This window comes from Anser cygnoides, chromosome 10, assembly GCF_040182565.1.
Source record: "Anser cygnoides isolate HZ-2024a breed goose chromosome 10, Taihu_goose_T2T_genome, whole genome shotgun sequence".
In the NCBI taxonomy this organism is placed as follows: domain Eukaryota; kingdom Metazoa; phylum Chordata; class Aves; order Anseriformes; family Anatidae; genus Anser; species Anser cygnoides.
Window position 1 is genome coordinate 2,596,378 of NC_089882.1, and position 19,273 is coordinate 2,615,650.

At 53.1% G+C, this 19,273-nt stretch overlaps 1 protein-coding gene and 1 long non-coding RNA gene across 3 annotated transcripts in view; both read left to right on the forward strand.

The window, feature by feature from the left end:
• The first annotated feature begins 1,564 nt into the window (after positions 1-1,564).
• LOC106036696 (uncharacterized) lies at positions 1,565-14,012 on the forward strand. The gene is made up of 4 exons (XR_001207583.3): positions 1,565-2,384; positions 8,474-8,554; positions 9,418-9,492; positions 11,498-14,012. It is a non-coding gene; the product is annotated as an uncharacterized lncRNA (long non-coding RNA).
• Positions 14,013-15,022: 1,010 nt separating this feature from the next.
• Positions 15,023-19,273, forward strand: part of PLXND1 (plexin D1) — an 80,893-nt gene continuing 76,642 nt past the window's right edge. For both annotated transcript variants that reach the window (XM_048069321.2, XM_067002829.1), the window contains exon 1: positions 15,023-16,494. In XM_048069321.2, coding sequence (XP_047925278.2) covers positions 15,157-16,494 — 1,338 coding nt within the window. In that variant the 5' untranslated portion in view covers positions 15,023-15,156. The remainder of the gene's footprint in view (positions 16,495-19,273) is intronic.

The window sequence follows — 19,273 nt, forward strand, 5'->3', positions numbered from 1 at the left end:
TTTTCTTGCCACACTTCCCATTTCTGCCATTTGTGTCCATCTCTGTGGTCCAAAGCCAGAGCACAGCTTTTAAAGGTGCTCTTTTCGCTTCTCCATCAGCACACTCCAGCTCTGACTCACTTCCTTTCCCATTGCTGATCTATCTTCGGCCAGTGCTGAAGGAGGTTCCACTGTGAGCAGCCACAGGCGTGCTTTGATTTGTCTCCTTCAGCAGGAACATGCTGAGTAACTCCCTGGGTCACACACAGCTGCTAAGGTTCAGGATATACCTGTGCTCCTGCAAGCCCTGTCCCCTGCCCCCCCCGGCTGCTTAGGAGCAAGCCCACATGAATCAGCGCTGTGTTTGTTTGTTTCCTTTTTATTGTTGGCTTTCAGCTCATGTGCGCTTGCCTGGAATGTTTGATTTTTGTCTGGAGCATCTGGAAACGTTCAGAATTTTGGACAATGCAGGTCATTGTCACAACATGTAGGTCATCCATCCCTGCCCTTTCAAAGTAGGAAGATCTGGGCAGGGTTGATTTTATTTATTTATTTATTTATTTATTTATTTATTCACCAGTGAAGCCTCTAACGTGCTCAGAGCTCTGGCTCAGGATGCATTAATTAATCCTCAGGGCATCCTGCCAAGCAGCCTGGAAAGAGCAGCCCTCCTCCAGCCAGGTAGAGGGAGCCGGAGCCGCGTACACCGGGCTGCCGGCTGCGGCTCTGCGGACCAGGCTCCTGGCGCCCTCGGCCGGCGGCTGGGCCGGACGGGGACGGGGTCGGGGTCCCGTGGTGCGGGGCGCGGGGCTCCCGACGTGGGGGCTCGGAGCCTCCCGCGGCCCGGAGCCGTCCCGTGGCGCGGCCGCAGGTGCCCGGTGCCCGGTGCCCGGTGCCCGAGGCGCTGCAGGGCCGGCCCTGGGCGCGTCCCCTCTGCCCTGCGAGCTGGGGCAGGGGCGGTTCTTGTCACGCTCAGGAAAAGTCAGATGAAGCCTGGTGCTTTTCCACCTTGATTTACTATCAGCTTTGACAAGCTCTGTCTCTTGGCTCCTCCGATACTGCCAGCTATGTCTAATGCTGTTGATTTGATAATATATCTAATCTGGCTTTCTTGAAAACGGCCAGTATCTTGGAGCTGCTGTTCTCCTACTTGAACCATCTTCCTTCCTTGTGCTCTTTCTATCTTTCCCAGCTGGGGCCAATCTGTCCGGGAAATAGTCCAATTTGCTTCCATCTGATGGGAGCGGATCCCAGCTCAGTTCCCTTCATCTACTCCGGAGTCAAAATCAGCCTGGGTCATTATTTTGAAATCATTCATATTCCTCCTCTGCATTTTTGCTGCTGCTTTTCTCCCTCTGTGCCGTGTCCTGCAGGGAACAGAGGCAGTGGTGAAAATCTTTCTTCCTCCAGGGTCTGCACCAAGTCACCACTACCCATTCAGTGCAACACAGGTGCTGCAGCCCACACAGGATAGTCCCGTTTTTAGCCCCTCTCGTCGCCTGAGGAGGAGCACCAGTGTCCCAGTGCATCGTCCCAGCAGCGAGCACGTTGCAGGGCCTTGGCTCCCACCTGTGGGGCTGCTCCCAGAGGAGGGGTGCGGCAGCCCTCGGCCAGGGGCGAAGCTGGCGCTGGCCAGGGCATAAACACCAGGGGCTGGGCCCTGCTGAGCTGGACTTGCCTCATTCTGGGGGAGAGGGAGAGAAGGGAAGACTGGTGCTTTCTGAGGCAGGGGGGACGATCACAGCCAGGCTGTCCCTTGCACTGGAGCATCCTTGTCTCACAAGCACCCAGCTCCAAATGTGCACTGGGGATGAGCCCAGACCTTAGGCATGAGCACAGCACTGCAGAGCTGGGGGGTGTTGGTGTGAGCTCAGACATTGATCAGGGCACCATCACAAGCCGGTCAGGTTGGAGGCTGCAGAGGCGTCCGTTCATCTGCATCACTTCTCGGGCGGTAACCCCGCTCCATCAGCGCCGTTGGATGGGACAAGGGAGCTGCTGGAACTCGGCTCTCATCCTGGGCACGGGTCTGGTGCCCAGCACCAACAGCCCCTAACGGCCCTGATCAACCCCACCTGGAGCCCCAGGGGCCAGGAGCTCGTTTGAGCTCAGGGCTTAAAGGCAGCGGAGGGGGGCTCTGCTGGAGCTTGTCCTTGCTCAGTATGGAGGGGCTGTGTCTGCGGCACCCAGGTCTGTTCTGCAGCTGCTGAGTGAATTGCTGGTGGCTGTGTGCACAGATCCAGAATCAAACAGCTGGGGCTCTCAGCCCCGAGGAGCATCGTCAGCAAGATCAAGAGAAGTTGCTTGCACCCAGCTCTGAAGCACAGCCATGCTGAGAGCTGTGCGTGGTTCCTTGCAGTGTGTGGAGGCCAGGGCTGTGCTGGGGGCATCCCGTGGAGCTTCAGGTGGGTGAGGTGAGGCATGCAAGAGGCTACTAGGACACCACCTCTTTCTGGGGGGGCCTTTGAGCATCATAATTGCAGTAGTGCTTGCCGTGTGTGCCTCCCATGTCCTGGGGAGCAGAGGTTGGTAAATGCTGGGGCAGCACTCCCAGCCTGCCTGCCTGGGGGCTCCCGGAGTGCCACCAGTCACCATGGGTTGCACAGGAGCTCGGCTGGCATGGCCCTTGGCTGGCCGATGTGTTTAGGCGGGTGCCTGTGACTGCAGTGGCTGGGCGTTGCAGGGAATGGTGTGTCTGTTTGGTTTTCTGTTTGTGAGCTTGTAAGCAGAGTATTTTTAAGCTTGTAAGTAGATGAATGCAACCTGTGGTGGAGTCCAGCACTCCTGAAGGAGGAAAATGACATGGCATAAAGTGGGAAAAGCAGAACATGGTGCATGCGTGTGCTGACTGAAATAGGGCTGAGTGCAGCATTTCTCTGTGATGCCTGTAGAGGATGCGTGCTAAAAACAGTCACTAAGCTTTTTGTAACTTGGTGGTGAAAAGAGAATTGCTGCTGAATTGTCTAGTTTATGGATCCACTAAGTTAATTAACGGTGATTGATAAGCCTATGCCAGAATGAACTATGCCGTGGGCTTATCTGTATAATCCCTGTTTGTGCATCTAAAGACTGATAGAGCCAAAAATCTAGACAAAAAGATAGGGCTGAAGATGTATGGTAATGTTTTGGAAATTTAATTTAGTGTAGAAAATATCCCTTTTAAAGATGTTATTAACTGCTGTCAAGTGACAGCCATTTGGCCTTCACGTGCACTAGATGAATTCAGTGAAGTTGTATCAGACCTCTTCTGAATGTACCATCTATGCTGCTAACCAGGCTTCTTCCCTGGCACGCTCTGGATGCATGAAATCTGCATGATTGCTTTGTGATGGGGCTTGTCAACAAAGACTGCAGCTGGGTTATGAATCACTTTAATTTGTCATGTGAGCTGGTTTCACACCAATGTCTCTAGAGAGAAAATGCTGGAAGGTTGGGGGAGGGAGGAGAGGGGATGTCAGACACAATCCCCCTACCCTGGTTCTTGATGGAAATGTTTCTCCATCTTCACCAGCTAATGACTAGTCCTAATTTAATGGAATGAAGTGAAGTGGCCAACATAAAATGTATGTGTTTTGTTTTCACATCTGAGTCTAACATAGCCACAAGTCACAGTCTGAAATGATTGGGGGTGTTATCAGTCACACAACCTGACATTTTGCCAAAAGGTCTCTTTTGTCTCTTCTCTGAAGTGTGAAAATGAGGGATGTTATTTCTTGTGTTCTGTAAAGAAAAATGTGGGTTGCTGAGTCTTAAGAAGCCATTAGATGAAGGAAACAGAAAAAGGAAGAAGACAGGAAAGAAAAAATCCTACTAAACAACAACAAAAGAACAACCAGATGCCTTCCTTCTGATAATCACGCAAATACTGGACCTCTAGGGATGCTTAATGGAAGACATTTTAGGAAGCACCTGAAAAATTGCCATGGAAGTTTCCCAGCCGTCGTATTGTCTACTGCATCCTTTACTGGGATGGTTGGGGGGTGGGGAGAGAGGGAAGACAACAAAAAGTCAAATTTGATTGTTTTATTTTGTATTTATTTATTCAGTTGTCATTAATAACAAAAATGAAACTACCCACCCCTGACTGAGTTCCCTTGGCACTTAGTTAAAGTATACAATTATGCAAAATAGCCAGACTCCCACTGCACATTATCCCAAGCAGCAAAAACATAAACCAAACATAAGCCCTTCCACAGAGACAAATTACTCACCCATCAAAAGAATTACTCACTATGGACAAGTAGACTTTTTACAAGGTTGACTTAAGTGTGAAGATGAATGTTACAGCTGGTGAGAATTCATTAGTCAGTGAATGTGCAGCAAAGGGGGGGAAAAAAGAGATAAGGAGACATGGATTTTTTTTTGAGGGGAAGAGGTCTTACAGTGTGCTGCTCAAAATGAAGTCTCTTCTTCCTTTCCCAAATCAGAGAGATAAATGATCATGTGTCAAACTTTAAGGTCTTAATTATCCCTAATAAAACAAAAATACTTTCCTCAAGTATATTTGCATCAGTAGATAGCTTGCAAACAAGACTTTGCTCCCTAAGAGAGCGGCAATGAGTGCACAAACCCCTTTTTCTAATGCTCTCAACGTGTTCCCTTTTTTTTCCTGATACGTACAGAGCCAGGGATCTGTATGGCCACCTTGTGATCTGGCTGTTTTGTGGCTCTCTTGGCATTTGCTAGTGTCAGGGCTGATTAATATGCTATTGAAAACCATCCTCTGCTTGTCCTGAGCAGCCAGTACAACTCCACGGCTCTTCCCAAAAAATTAGGAATCTGGCCTCGCAAGGAGCAGCTCCCCACAGCAGCCGTACTGCAATCCTGGTAAACAACATATGTGACGATGAGCTGCTGAAGCTGCTGTAAAGGCATTTGATGCTTTTGCATTTCTGTTCCTGCGCTGCAAGCAGAGCCCACCTGTTGGCAGCATGAAAGGAGAGGCTAAAATTCAGCATCCGTGCGTGTGATGACTGCAGAGTATCACAGTCCCTCTGGATGAGGGTGTCAGACCCCACAACAGCAGAGCACACCTGGGCACCCAGCTGCATACCCCAAGCTGAAGCCAGCTGTGTGGCCAGTGGGCAACGTGCCCGGAGTCTGTCTGGCACCTCTGCTGGGCATTACGCAGGCCTGGGGCTGCTCCAGGACAGCTTCCCTGGCTACCTGGCGTTTCCTAAGTCTGTTCATGCTGCAGTAGCTTCCAGGGATGCCTCCCTCTGCTGTCTGAGTCCACAGAGGTTGAGCACATGAGCAGAGGGAAGAGCTGGCCCACTTGTAGCAAGCAGACCTTGGCTTTTTTTGTCTGATTTGGGAGCAAGGAGCTCTAGCCAGTTGTTGTGATTAGGTCCCCGTGCAAAACAGATGCAAAGTTTTGTGCAACAAGTGAAAAGGCATAAGTGAACCGATACAGCTTCTCTTGCTCTCTTTCCCCATCTATTGTTTAGGATCAGAGCTATTAGATCTGAAGCTAATTAAGTATGAGACCCTAGCACAGGAACAAAAGTATTGGCCACTGGTTCCTTTAATGATTGTCTGGGAGCTGGAGTGTGATGTTCCTTTGGCACAGGGGCCACAGACAGTCTCTTGTCTCTTTTGACTTCCCCTTCCCCCAGCTTTCTGTGTAGAAAGAAGGAAAGAAAAACAGGTTTGCTAATAGTGCCAATCTGGAGGCAAGAGGTACATTTACATTCAAAACCTGGCATGAATGTCCAGCCGGAGGAGTTTCTAAGCAAGGCAAAAGCTAGCAAATGAAAGAAGTTGGGCAATTACGCTCATTTGTCTGCCTTGTTTTCACTGAAATAATTCAGGCAAGGCCAACTGTGTTACTCAGATTCTCTAAGGTATAATTTAGGCATGAGTTGTTTACAATCAACTCTCATTTGCATCAACTGGGAGAAAAACATGGGTTCTGTTGGATATTTCAACCAGCGAGTTAATTACTAGTTTAACCACTAATATTTATTCAACCTTCTGCATCAGAACAGCCAGCAGGCCAGATCTGCCACTCTTGCTGCTGCGCTTACTCTGCAGGTTTCATGCAAGAGGGAGAGGAGTGCAGTATAATTTTGCTGAGCAGGGACTGGTGCCACAGATGGGTTAAGTGAAAGCCCTGGAAACACTGGATCTGCTGGGAACAACATGCACTTCCTTTCTGCAGTCCCAGGAATGACCTTAAACAAAACTTTTGTTTGCTGTGGGCCGTGCTCTGTCGTCCCTGCTAGCCGTGATTATCGAACGGCTTAGCAAACGGCTCGATGGAAACAGGACTGCTTGTGGGATAGGAAACCTCAGCGTGCGCAGGAGCTCAGGGACTGGTCCCCAGACTCCTACTTTTGTAAGCGTTGCTCAGAGGAGGCTAAACACTGCTCAACAAGGCTGAAATGAACAGGGCAATTGATTGATGGCTTTGATTGAAACCAGAAGTAAGTTTTGCTGTTTTCTTTTTAAACATGGGTTTAAATAGACATCACTTAGAAGAATAATGTCGATCAGAAGATAAACCCTGTGCATGAGAGGACCCTGAAGGTGAAGAGTACCATTAAGGAGGTTAAAAGAATCTGCCCCTGTATGACAAGCTGTTCTCTGTGTGAGAGGACAGAAAGCACCGGGAGGGAGATAAGGAGATTACGAGGTCAGATTCCAGGTTACGGAAACCTCGGTGGCTTGCTCTGTCCTGGGCACCTCTGCACGGGCTGCAGGCAAGAGCCTAATGTGTGCCAGCTGTAGTGGGTTTAGTGCTGCTCATGTCGCTCCTCTGGGAACTGGCCCAAATCCATCGGCTAATTCTTGCACACCAGCAGCTCTTGGGGTAGGAGAAAATTTGGGGTTTGTAGCTGCCTGGCCTGAAGGAGCCTGACAGACAGGGAGGGGAAAAGCCCAGTATTTTGTGATAGGTCCCCTGAGTCATCTAGCAAAACACGTTTTCCTGCCATAACCCCGGCAGACCCGGGGTCACCTCCCCTGCTGGCTGAGGCTCAGGGCTGGGGTCCTGCCTCGGGTCGGTGCCGCAAGGCAGGCGGCAGGAGCTGCGGGTCCGCGGCTTTGGCTCCACGAGGACCCAGAAGCTGCCAGAGCCCGAACCTGGCCTGACAACATCAGTAAAACGGGTTTGTGCCAATCCTGGAGAAGAAACCCTACTGCCACCCACCCCCAGACTGCCACCTTCAGCACTGAGCCAGCACCTGCAGCTTGTTAGCCCTCGTTAGTATTAAAGCTTCTTTTTGCTGTCTCCAGATGAACACGGTGAAGCACAGGGCTGGTGCCATTTTCCTAGCCTTTCCAGGGACAGGGTGGCCCCAGTTCAATGAAGCGGTTGCTCTGCTCTCTGTTATAACACGTCACTTGTGTTAAGCTTGGGTAGGGCGACGTTGTTTGTATGACTCGTTCTGTCCTGCTAGGGGTAGAAGACCCCCCTAGAAGGGGGAGTTCTCCTGTGACATCCACAACCCCTGAAATACATTGTATGCCTATGTACAATGAGATGTGGATGTGAAAATAGCAAAAAGACCACTGCTTAGGAAGATGGAACGGCTGATAGTCAGGGGTCAGAAGTACCCCAGTCTTTATGGTGTTTATGTTTTAAAACAGTGAGTTTTGAAAGGTCATTTTAATTATTTAGGCTGTTTGTTTGTCTCTTCTTTTTCACTTTCCCCAGCTGTACCAGCAGGTTGCCCCTTCTTTTTGCTTTACCACTCTTGCTGCTCAGTTTCAGGGTCACAACTGCTTGTGAGTGTAGAGCAATGGGTGTCATTCTACCAGGCTATCCACATAATCCAAAGAAAAAGCTCTTTTCACTAGTTTAAAGAGTCACATGAATGTTTCCATTAGTATGCAGTTTTTAAACTTTGTTTTTTTTACAATATTGATTTTGTGGTGAGTTCAGGCGCAAATACACTCACATGCATGCAGGCATGCTTATTCTACATAGCCTATTTGCAGCCTAACCTGTCTGCTAGCTCTCCTTGCTAGTGCTCTTCCGCTACAAAATCTAAAATGCTACAACCAATCCAACATAGGACTTGCTGACATTTTAAATGTGTATGTGCTTATGTGTTTTTTTTAGGTATATATGTGTATATACATGTGTGTGAGAGACTTAAATTTTGGCTTATCTTTAAGATTAATGGATGTGTTGACTGCACATAAGAAATGTGTAAACCTCTAAGACTGTTGAGGTCACTAAGGAAATGTCAAGAACGAAATCACACTGTTTACAATATGTCCAAAAATATACAATACCAGACGACACCCCACAAGCGACATTATACTGAAAGACAGCTATTAGAGGCAATGTAAAACATATGCTGTTGGACTCCGCACATCAAAGATTTATCTAGAAATCGCAGATAGCAGGCCATTGTAAGATATAGGTATGAAAGTATTTTAGGTTCCCTAGTAAAAAGTAGTGGATGAGTATGTTTGTAACTGACACCTACTAATTACTGGTAAGATACTGCAAGAGGCTGACCCTGTATCTCTATTCAAATGCCAGGGCACAGTGCAAGAACTGCAGGACCTGATCGTCCCATGCGGAGAACAACGAGGTTGAGGAGGACCTTCTTGTAACAGCCAGGTACTACCTTGCCCTTATTAGAAGTGGCACAGGCATGTTCCGGGCAGAATTTGTGTCCAGGTGGGGATGCAGGGTAGGGTATGGGTCTGGCAGCAGGCGGGTTGGCTGGTGGGGGGCCCTTGGCTGGAATTCAGGGTGGGATGGCGCTGGGGTAGAGGTCAGGGTGCTGGAGGATGGGACTGTAACGCCGTGAGGCCCCCGGCAGGGTTAGGGTTAGAGATGCTGATACGCTCAGTTTATTGCTATGAATGATAATTACTGCCAGGATAAGCCCTTGAGATGATGCTGTCAAGGGCTATCTTAACAAGGGCCATGGCTGGGACTGGCTGAGATGGGGAGGCTGGGGTTAACACCAGCTGGGGACTGGGCTAGCAGAGACTGTGAGTCAGCGTTACAGCTGGATACAGAAGCTATGGGACCATGTGCTGGGCTGGGCTTGGCAAGGGCTGGATGCCTGACCTAGACCTAACGCATTGACAAGTGACTTGAAGCTAGAGCTGACCTTGGCAGGAGCCCAAGAATTTGCACGGGCCCTGGGTCCAGCGGTGTCTGCTGGGCTGGGTTCAGGGCAGGTGGTGGCTGTGGCCGCTGGGCTGGCACCAGCACAGGCCCTGTTGCAGGGCTGGGATGCCACCAGGGACGCATACAGGTTTGCCGGTGGCAGGGCCTGCTAGGCTGAGGATGTTCCTGGAGCTGCTTTTGGGGGTTTGCTCTGTGCAGCAGAGTGCTTAGAGCCGGGCATGCCAAATAGAGAGTTGACTCAGCTTGTGAGGTTTTAATCAAAATGCTTAGGTTTGTATTAAGGTGTGCAAAGCAAACAGTAATTATAAAGTTAACCACATTTCAACCCTTTCACTTAAAAGCACATAATGAACATCAGTGCCGAAGCCTCAACAAGTCCTGCAAACATGGGAGAGAATAGTGTCAAAACTACTGAGGTAAGTCAAATCGCTCTGAATTAACAAGGGTGGTGTGGACCGTAATAATATATTTACAGCCTGGTGATTATTCTGTGAGAAAGAAGGGAAGGGTTTAAATCCTTGTTTAGTTTAAGCTGCATTTTAGTGCAGCCGGCCCTTCAGTAGTACACAGTTAAAAATGTAGTCTGTCAAATCCCGCTGACATATTTTGGCAATAGATATTTCCTCTAATTGAAAGCAATTGTTGTGCTGTAAGCTTTCCTCCTTTCCCATTTGTTTTGGTTAACGGGTAGTAGTGGCCTGTCTACTTAAGCACGTATTGAGCAACTGCTCACTGGAAAGTTAGCATATTGCAAAGAGTGTGGCACGATCCTGCCTGACTTCATAAGGAAAAACTTCCTCCGGGCTTTGGCGGGGGACATTGAACAAAGCTGGTGGGATCAGCCCCGCTGGCTGCCGTTGCAGGGCCTTGCCGCTCGGGTCAGCTAGGGGCTTCGTGTGCGAATCCTGGGGTAAGAATCAGGCTCGCTTCCAAGGCGGCCATGCTTTGTTTTGAACAATCAGCCCGGCCCCCGCTGCGAATCCCACGAGGGGATGCTCTGCTTTATGTTGCGTTCGCTTCCTTTGCTGGGAGCCAAATGCTGCATCCCACGCTGCTGGAATTCAGTCAGAAGTAGCGGGACCAGAGCTGGGGCCTGACATGGACGGGACGCGGCCGTCCCTGCGTCGGGCGCTGCCGTGGCTCCGGCGGCAGCACCGGTCCTTGAGCGGGCTGGGCCCCCCGCTCCGGGCACGCCGCTGCCCAAGCAGCACCGGGGGCTGCTCCCTGCCCCCCCCGCACTGCCGCTGGCCCCGGTACATGCTCAGTTTCTTGCAGAGCAGAGCTGGAGACATGTTTGAGCTTACTGGCTGTGCTTCCAGCCCCGATGGGCTCTGGGGGGCAGTGAGCGCTGAGCACTTTCTTAACCTCTAGAGAGAAAACCAAAAAGCAGCAGGCCACAAAGCGGCCCTGTGGGCAGGTGGGGAGCCTGCTGCTGCTGCTTCCCAGCTGAGGGCCCAGCCTGTAAAACCAAAACTCTTTTCCACCCTCAACACTGGTGTCAAATCCCAGCACAGCCTACAAAACATACATTTTTCATTGCCTGGTGATAAACCTCCTTGTCTGGAAAATCCTGCCATTATTGTGTGTGTGCGAACTTTCACCAGCACTGAATCCATCATTAACCCAGAAGGAGACCTTTTCATGCTCGCAACCTCTGTCTGCACAGCTCCTCTCTGGAGGCGAATCCCTCACGGTGAGCACGTCAGCCGGCTGCACGCTGCAGACAAGGTTATGACTGCATTACACACTCTGCTCTATATTACGCTGGGAAAGGTTCATCTTCGAAAACAAAGAGATTTGAGGGGGGAAAAAAGCATGATTCTTCTCAGAAAGCGCCACATGTCCCCATAAATCCTTCTCACCCTTGCTCAGACCAGGGCTGGAGGCCAGCAACACGGTGGCAGTGGAGCCTGCCAGTGCAATTCCTGCAGCAGCCATTTGCAGTGAAGCCTGAGCCCACACCACAGCTCATGCTTAGATTAAAGGACGTTTGGGAAGGGACCTTGCCTTAATCTTTCTGCTAAGCACCTAGCAGAATCCCAGTGTGCTAAATCATTAGTAATAACAGCAATGACAGTCTGGCCTCCTTCTCCATGAGCTGTGCTCACAATACAGATTAGTAACAATAAAATAGGGACTCAGTCCACGCTCATCCAAAAATATACTGAGAATTGCTAATCAGTCTATTTCCAAGCCGTCTGTTATTTCTGAGTGCCCTGAAGTGTGTTTTTGAGCACTTTGCTGATGCATCCAGCCTGATGACACTAGGCACTAACAACTAACTGGACAAAGCAGGGTGGCAGGCAGGACTGGACAGCATCAGATAAGTGTGGTGATCAGGAGCAGTTCTTGTGCAGGTAATGATTTCTCTGTGTCTGAGCGCATCTCTGCTCACCCTTAGTTCCCCTTGCACTTCCTCAGCACCTGCAGACCTCCTGGCATCCTCCGTCCTGCCTCTGGAACCCTTTCCTCAGAGAGCCACCAGCAGCCTCTCTCAGGATGAGGACAGTGCGTGAGCTGGACCCCTGCTCTGGTCCGGTACAGCTATCCATCGGCCATTTTGCATCGTTATGTATTTGAGAGGGAAAGAAAGCGGCCAAATGGATTCAAAACAAGTGCTGGTGAATGTGAATCTACCCCATGGTCTCCCACTAGCCTGCCCTGCAATCTTATAGAAAATGAACCAAAGATCCCACTTAGAGGCAAGGTGTGAAGGAGATAGACAAAAATGAGACCTGGCTGTCTGGCCCGGAGCAGCGGTATATTCCGATGTGACCTGGTGCGGGCGGGCGACTGCCCAGCGGCAGCTCCTGTGTGACCGAGGCCGAGCGTTGCCTTTCCTCTGCCAGGACGTGAGGAGCCCACCCTGTGGGGGCGTGCGGTCCGCGGCTTGTACCCACAGCAGGACCGTGGCTGCTCCACGCAGCCCCGCACGCCTCTGCCCTCCTGTGCAGCCCAGCCCCAAGCACCTGCGGTACCCACGGGGTGCCCGCACAGAGGGAGAGGTAGCCCCGCGAGCACGTCTGCTGAGTCAAACCCCACCATCTCCCATGTGCAAGGGTGAGTTTTCTTCCCAAATCCACAGGGCACTTTATGGTTACCTTGCACACAAACCCCACTAAATAAATAGATGTTTATGCCCCCTGTATTAAAGTGATTAGGTCCCTTTTTTTTTTTGACAGTGTTGAGTCAATATAACCTGAGTAATTGCATGAGTAACTCATGTTTCCCCTAAAGGGAAACTGTTCTCGTGTAAATATTTATTAATAATTAAAGTGTTTTTGAGTTCTTATGCACACAGTCCCTCTCCCCCACAGAGATATCTGAAAAGCTGTTGTCTTTAAACCTGCACAGGAGTCACACAGGAAGGGATTTTGGCAGGGGGGTGAATGCCTATTGCAGGAGGCATGTGGTTTAATTTTGACCTTTCCTTTTTTCTTCCTGAACAAAAAAATAACGGTGAGATCTGTGTATGAGAGATTTAAAAACCTCTACTACTCCATTAGGAGCATTACCCTGAAATACTCACTAGAGCTTCTAACAGCCCAGATAATAGGGGTGGGAAATCATTTCTGGAAAATATTCCCCTCAAAGCATCTTACCAGAGGATTGTTTCCTAACAACAACAATAAAATCTTTGTCAAACAATCCTTCAATACCACAAATATTTTGGCTTTAATTGTATCAGTGTAGCTAACTGCTCACCATAGGAAATGGGAGTCAGAGCTCCTGGGGGATTTTTTTTTTCTTACAAAGCAACTACTGAATACCTTTGGGTAAGTCAAACATTTTTCTATGCTCTTTGGCCTATATATTTTTTTTTTTTTATTTTTAACTGACTGTAATCTGGAACCTAATTTGATATGCCTTAAAAGGCTGATTCCACATGGAAGATGCTCTACTATCAGGATAAGCAGCCATAAGAAATCCTAAAATAGGCAGATTAAGGGTTTGGGATCATGGGGGTTTATTTCTATGCAATTAAAGACACGATCACATTTAAATATTGCTATCTTGTAGTTTAAAAAAAAGATCCAACAACTGGGAGTCCCACATTCAGAAACAGCTAATAACTCTACTAATTAAGGATATGATTACCAGAGACAATGAGTTAGATAGCACAAAAGCACAACATTTAATTCAATGCACATTTTCGGTGGACATGGCGTGGCCAAAGCAGTTGCGTATTAATTAGTGCTCTGAAGAGAGCAAGGAGGACAGGAAGGGGGTGAGGAAAATTGGCAGGTGTAGAAATGAGATTAGACAACGACAGAGGATTTTCCTCTCCAGAACAGAAGTCGTGCAGAATTCTCATCAGCCTTGCTAACATGTTTTGTATAAATGAAAATAAGCATCACGAGAACGGGCAGGGTGGCAAGGCACAGCGTGGGGACAGGAGGGAATGCAGTTTTCCAGGGCTCGTCTGATTTCCTACCCTTGCTTTAAATGCTGACAGCTATTTGTGGATGGTGAGGCGCTTCTGTACTCAACCCTGTGCAGGGGACACACTCCCCTACGCTCCCCTGTTGCAAGGAGACCTGTGCTGTTGTAATGATACACAGTTGTAGCTGCATGGTGAAAGCAAGGCTACAAGCTTCCCCTCTGCTTTCCTCCACACGTGGGTGCTCCGGCTAGGTCTCTGCTCATAGTGGAAACTCAGGATTGAGACGAGGACACTAAGGGTAAAGCTATGTGCCTGGCTTTCAGCTCTGCCCTTGTTTTGGCTGGAAGCATCCCCAGGGTGCCAAGGGCCGGGGTACCACAGCGCACTGCAGCGCGCTGCAGCCCACCCGTGCCCCCTCGGCACCTGCCTGCGGCCTGGGCGGCTGCGGGGCTGCAAGCTCTGTGAGCAAACAAGGCGTCTGTTGCACAGAGCGCAGCCCTAAGAGGCTCCTGCCGCAGGATCGTTCGGAGCTTTCTTTGTAGTCTTACCTGGCCGCGCTCCTCGGTTTAAGAGCATCCCTCCCCACGACGAGGGAGTGAGCACATGTGCCCACGGACGTGGGAAGAACTGCCGGGGATGTGAATTTACACTTTCACCCACCCAGGTAGAGCGTTCCCACGCCGATAACGAAGGGTGGATCAGAGGCTGCGCTATCTCGGGGCCATCCCCCCCTCCCCCGTGGATTTCAGTGGGTGGAATTTGGAAATACCAACACTTCTTTCTCTTTTTATTTATTTATTTATTTATTTATTTATTTATTCCCTTTCTACAGTTAAAGAAGAGCCCGATGGAGGGCAGAGGAGACGCACGGTCCTGTTCCGAACTCTGCCTTCGGCTCCTCGTGCGGGCAAAGCTCCCTCCGGAGGTGGGGCCCCGAGGAGCCGCACGCCGCTCCCCGCTCCCCGCGCCGGGGGCCGGTGCCCGGGGGAGCTGCCCGCGGCCGGGGCCGGGGCCGGGAAACGACCCGGGGCCGCGGCCGTGCCCGGCGACCCTCCGGGGCCGCGCTGCCCCCGGCCCCCCGCTCCGCCCGGGCTCGCAGCCGGCAGCGGGCGCGGCCGCCCGGACGGGACGGGCCCGGCAGCCCCGGCCCTGCCCGGCCCGGCCCGGCCGCCGCCTCCTCGCGCCCCTGCCCGGGGCCGGCCGGCGGGGGGCACGTTCCCCCCGGCTGGCCGCGCCGCTCCGCCGCCGGGGAAGGCGCCGCTTCCCTCGGCCGCCCCTCCGCCGGTTCTGCGCGAAAACGGCTGGGGAGAAGCGGGGGGGGCGGAGGAGAGCCGTGCCCGGGGCAGAGGGGCCGCCGCGCTCGTGCCCCCGCCCGGTGCGGGGCCGGCCCGCGGCGCGGGGAAAAATATCTGCGACTTAATCATCTTCACATGACGAACCCCGAATAAGAAAGAAGTGAGTAACGCCAAGAAGGGCGGGGGCGGGGGCGGGCGGAGGGAGGGAGGCGCGGCCGTGAGCGCGCCCCGCCGCCCCCCGCCGCGCAGCGCCGCGCACCCGCCGCGGCCGCCACTTCCCGCGGGCGTCGCTCGGCGGCGGGCGCGCAGCCCCCGCAGGAAGCGGCCCCGCGGCCCGGCCCCTCCCGCCGCTTGCAGCGGGCTCATGCACTCGGCGGCTCCGCGGCGGCGCGGGCGGCGGGATGGCTCCGGCTCCGGCCCCGGCCCCGGCGGCGGGCGCTGAGCCGCGGCCCCCCGCGCTGCTGCCGCTGCTGCTGCCGCTGCTGCCGCTGCTGCTGCCCGGCCGCGCCGCCGGCCTGGAGGTGCAGCGCAAGTTCCTCTCGCCCACCCCCACCAACAACTTCGCGCTGGACGGCCCCGGCTCCCGCGTCTACCTGGCGGCCGTCAACCGCCTGTTCCAGCTGTCGGGGGGCGAGCTGGCGCTGCAGGCGGAGGCGGCGGTGGGGCCGGTGCTGGACAGCCCCCTGTGCCACGCGCCGCAGCTGCCGCAGGCCTCCTGCGAGCACCCCAAGGTGCTCACCAACAACTACAACAAGATCCTCCAGCCCGACCCCGAGCAGGGCGTCCTCGTCGTCTGCGGCTCCATCTACCAGGGCCTCTGCCAGCTCCGCAGCATGGCCAACATCTCGGCCGTGGCCGTGCGCTTCCCGCCGGGCGGCAGCGACGCGGTCACCGTCTTCCCCAGCATGCTGAACGTGGCGGCCAACCACCCCAACGCCTCCACCGTGGGGCTGGTGCTGCGCCGCGGCGGCGGCGGCGGCGGGGCGCGGCTGCTGGTGGCCGCCACCTACACGGGCTTCGGCAGCCCCTTCTTCCCCCGCAACCGCAGCCTGGAGGACCACCGCTTCGAGAACACGCCCGAGATCGCCATCCGCGCGCTCAACGCCCGCGGCGACCTGGCCAAGCTCTTCACCTTCGACATCAACCCCTCCGACGACAACATCTTCAAGATCAAGCAGGTCGCCAAGGCGCGCCACAAGCTCAGCTTCGTGCGCGCCTTCCTGCAGCGCGGCGCCGCGCCGCCCGCCCGCCGCCCCTACGCCTACCTGGCGCTCAACAGCGAGGCCAACGCGGGCGACAAGGAGAGCCCCTCGCACAGCCTGCTGGCCCGCATCTGCCTGGGCGACGCGGCCGAGGCCACGCTCAACGGCAGCGGCGAGACCAAGAAGCTGACCGAGTCCTACATCCAGCTGGGGCTGCGCTGCGGCGGCGCCGCCGACGCCTTCACCCGCCTCGTCTCCGTCTTCCCGGCGCGGGCGGCCTGGCGCAGCCCCTCGGGCCCGGCCGCGGCCCCGCCGCCCGAGGAGGAGCTGCTCTTCGGCGTCTTCGAGCGGGCCGGCCCGGGCGGCGGCGGCGGGCGGCCGCTCTCGGCGCTCTGCGTCTTCCGCTTCGCCGAGATCGAGGAGACGATCCGGGCGGCGCGCAACTCCTGCTTCGTCAGCCCGGCCGCCGGCATGGTCACCGTGCTGGACAGCGTGGTGCAGGGCACCGGCCCGGCCTGCGAGAAGCGCAACATCCAGGTACGGCGGGCACCTGCCGGGCCGGGCGGCGCCGCGGGGAGCGCCGACGGGGAGCGCCGACGGGGCGCCCCGAGGCTGCGGCCGGCGGGGGGGCGGCGGCCCCGGCCCGCCCCGTCCGCCGCCGCCCGAGCGGCCCCGCTCCGCTCCGCGCCCCGCTCCGCGCCCCGCTCCGCACCGCCGGCCGGTCCCGCCGCCTCGCCGGGCAGGCGCGCACCGCGCTCGGCACGGCGGAGCGGGGGGGGCGCGTGTGCGCTGCTGCGTGCGTGCGCGGCGGGGCTCCGCGGCGGGGCAGCGATGTTCCCCCGCTCCCTGCCGCACCAGCCGGCGGTGACTCAGGGGCTCGGCGTCCGGCCGTGCGCCCTGCACGGCCCGGAGGGAGGTGGCGGGGGGAGCGCCGCCAGCCGCAGCTGCTCCCTTCCCACGGCCCGTCCCGCCGCGGCCGGGCAGCCCTGCGAGGGGAGGCGCGCACGCGGGCGGCCTTGTTCCGTTGCCTTCGGGGGAAAAGTTTGCCGTTGTCACGATTCGTTACCAAGCGGACGTAAATGTTAACGCCAGATAGACGGCTGTTTTCCCTTTCGCTAAAGACGTGCGCTGTTTGGAGAGAAAGACAGAGAGAAAGAAACAAAGAAAGAGAGAAAGAGCTGCTTTAACACTGCGTTTTTCCCTTCCTCTGGGAAGGATGCGTAACTCAGCTCCATCAAAGATCGTAAAAACATCTGTTGGATTTCAAAGGCAAGATAGAGCATTTGGGCTTGGGCTTCCCTGTGCAATGCCAGTGGCAAAGAGAGAAAGGTTTCCCATGGTAACCGAAGTGTTTAGCGTGGCATCTCCATGCTGCGTTAAAATATGTAGTCTTAATGCACTGGTTCGTAGACCTACTCTAGCAAAGTTGAATAGTTTTTCCCTGGTGGCAAACTACAAGCTGCCTGACAGCCAGGCAATCTGTAGCTGTCCTGGCTTTTGAGTTAATTCCACAAAGAGTCAGTGCATTAAACACTAGGAGCCCAGTCCTCAAGTTTTGGCATGGTCACGGCTCTCAGAGGAGGCACTGGGGGTCAGGAATCCTATTTACAGGGCAGGAAAGCACCCGCAGGTCTTGCTGGCTGGGGCTGATGCTCAGCATCCCTGCAAATCTGACACTCAGCACCTCGCAGGATTCTAGCATCTCTGTCAGACGGGTTGAGAGGAGGCACTGCGGCTAAGAAGTCTGGAGAGTGCTTAAGAGTTAGAGGCACAGTTTTAATTGAAACTCAATGGCAGAGAGACACCTGGTCCCCTAGAGCTTCCTCAGCACTTCTCGATGGTTGAGAAAACACTGCTTTTTCTAACTTTTGTTATTAAGGAAAATAATTGCAAGTAACAGCAGTGTAATAAGATTTGAAATATCAAGTGCTATATCCAATAAGCTATTCAGACAGCTAATTCCCTAGTGATTCCAGAGAGACCCTGAGTTCACTGAGATGAGATTTCTCTCCATCTCTGAATCTGGCCTATAATGTGGATGCACTGCGAAGTGTAGTCCTGGTATCGGTTCTTTCCTCTGAACGTTCCGTGGGTGGTGGAGGAGGACAACCAGGAGTATGTTGTCAGTTCATTCTGCGAAGGAAGTCTGTGTTCCTGAAAGGGTAAGCAATCAGGTATGTGAGGTTCAGGGGAGCGAGCTAGAAAATGCTGAGCCTCCAGTCCTATGGAAGTCACTAGACATCCGCTGTGCTTAGCTTTGTGGTGAGATCAGGCTGCAAGATTTGTTTAAATGGAAACAGCAGTGTGGCTGGTGATTATAAAGGGTGGACAGGGAAAACGGGGTTCTGGTTTATCTAGATCCTGGTGCTGAGCGGCTGTCCTCAAGCCAGTCATTTAATTGTAAGTGCCTCAGTTTCCTGATTTGAGGCACACTCCTGTATCTATTACTGTTATTCAGAAGCCTGACTCACGTGTTGTGAAAGATTACATTTGTAAAGCTGCTTTGAGATCCTTTGATGTCAAGTACAGCAGGATATAAATGAAGCATACTATTAATATTCGTTCATGCCTAATATTTCTACGCTTCCCATTTATTTGAAGCGTATTCCTCTAAAACCGCTGACCAAGCCTGCTGGGAAGCCTTCCTACCAGTCAGAAGGAGAGCCTTTCATTTTTTTTTTCTTTTTCCTTTACTTAATCATTAGAATTGCCAACAAGTTAACAAGCTGTTTTCGTTTTCAAGTCCCGGAGTGGCAGTGTCAAGAGAAGAGTTGTAATATTGTGTTTCTTTGTGCTGCAAAAATCTAACATCAATTTCCACCTTCAAGACAATGAAATACTCTCATACATTTTCTGTCCCAGCCCTGGGAACGCAGCAGGAAAATGTATTAAAGCAGCAGCTGGTTCAGTGGTGCAGATCAGTGTCTAGCTGCCTTCCCATTATAAGCTCCACTTTTCCAGCCGTTAGTGGGTTTCCAAGTTTTCTTTTGCCTATGCATCACAGATAGGTGCACCGGTATTATCAAAATTGTGGTTCATTAGTTCTTCCTGTAGTCTAGGTGGTTGGGTTTTAAGCTCCTTCTGGAAAAAAAATGAAAATCTAATGATGACCTGATTCATTCCGAATACATGTTAGGCTGAAGTAGTCGGTTGTTACAAATAGGGAGCACTGGCTGTTAGGCGTAATGCGGTGTGAAAGGAAAATCATTGTCCCCTTGTGTGTTGTTCTGTCTAATTGAATGCTCCTCTCCTGCAGCACTTAGCTGTGACTCAGCCGGGGAGCCGCGGCACTGGGCACGAGGGATGGCTTTTGGGA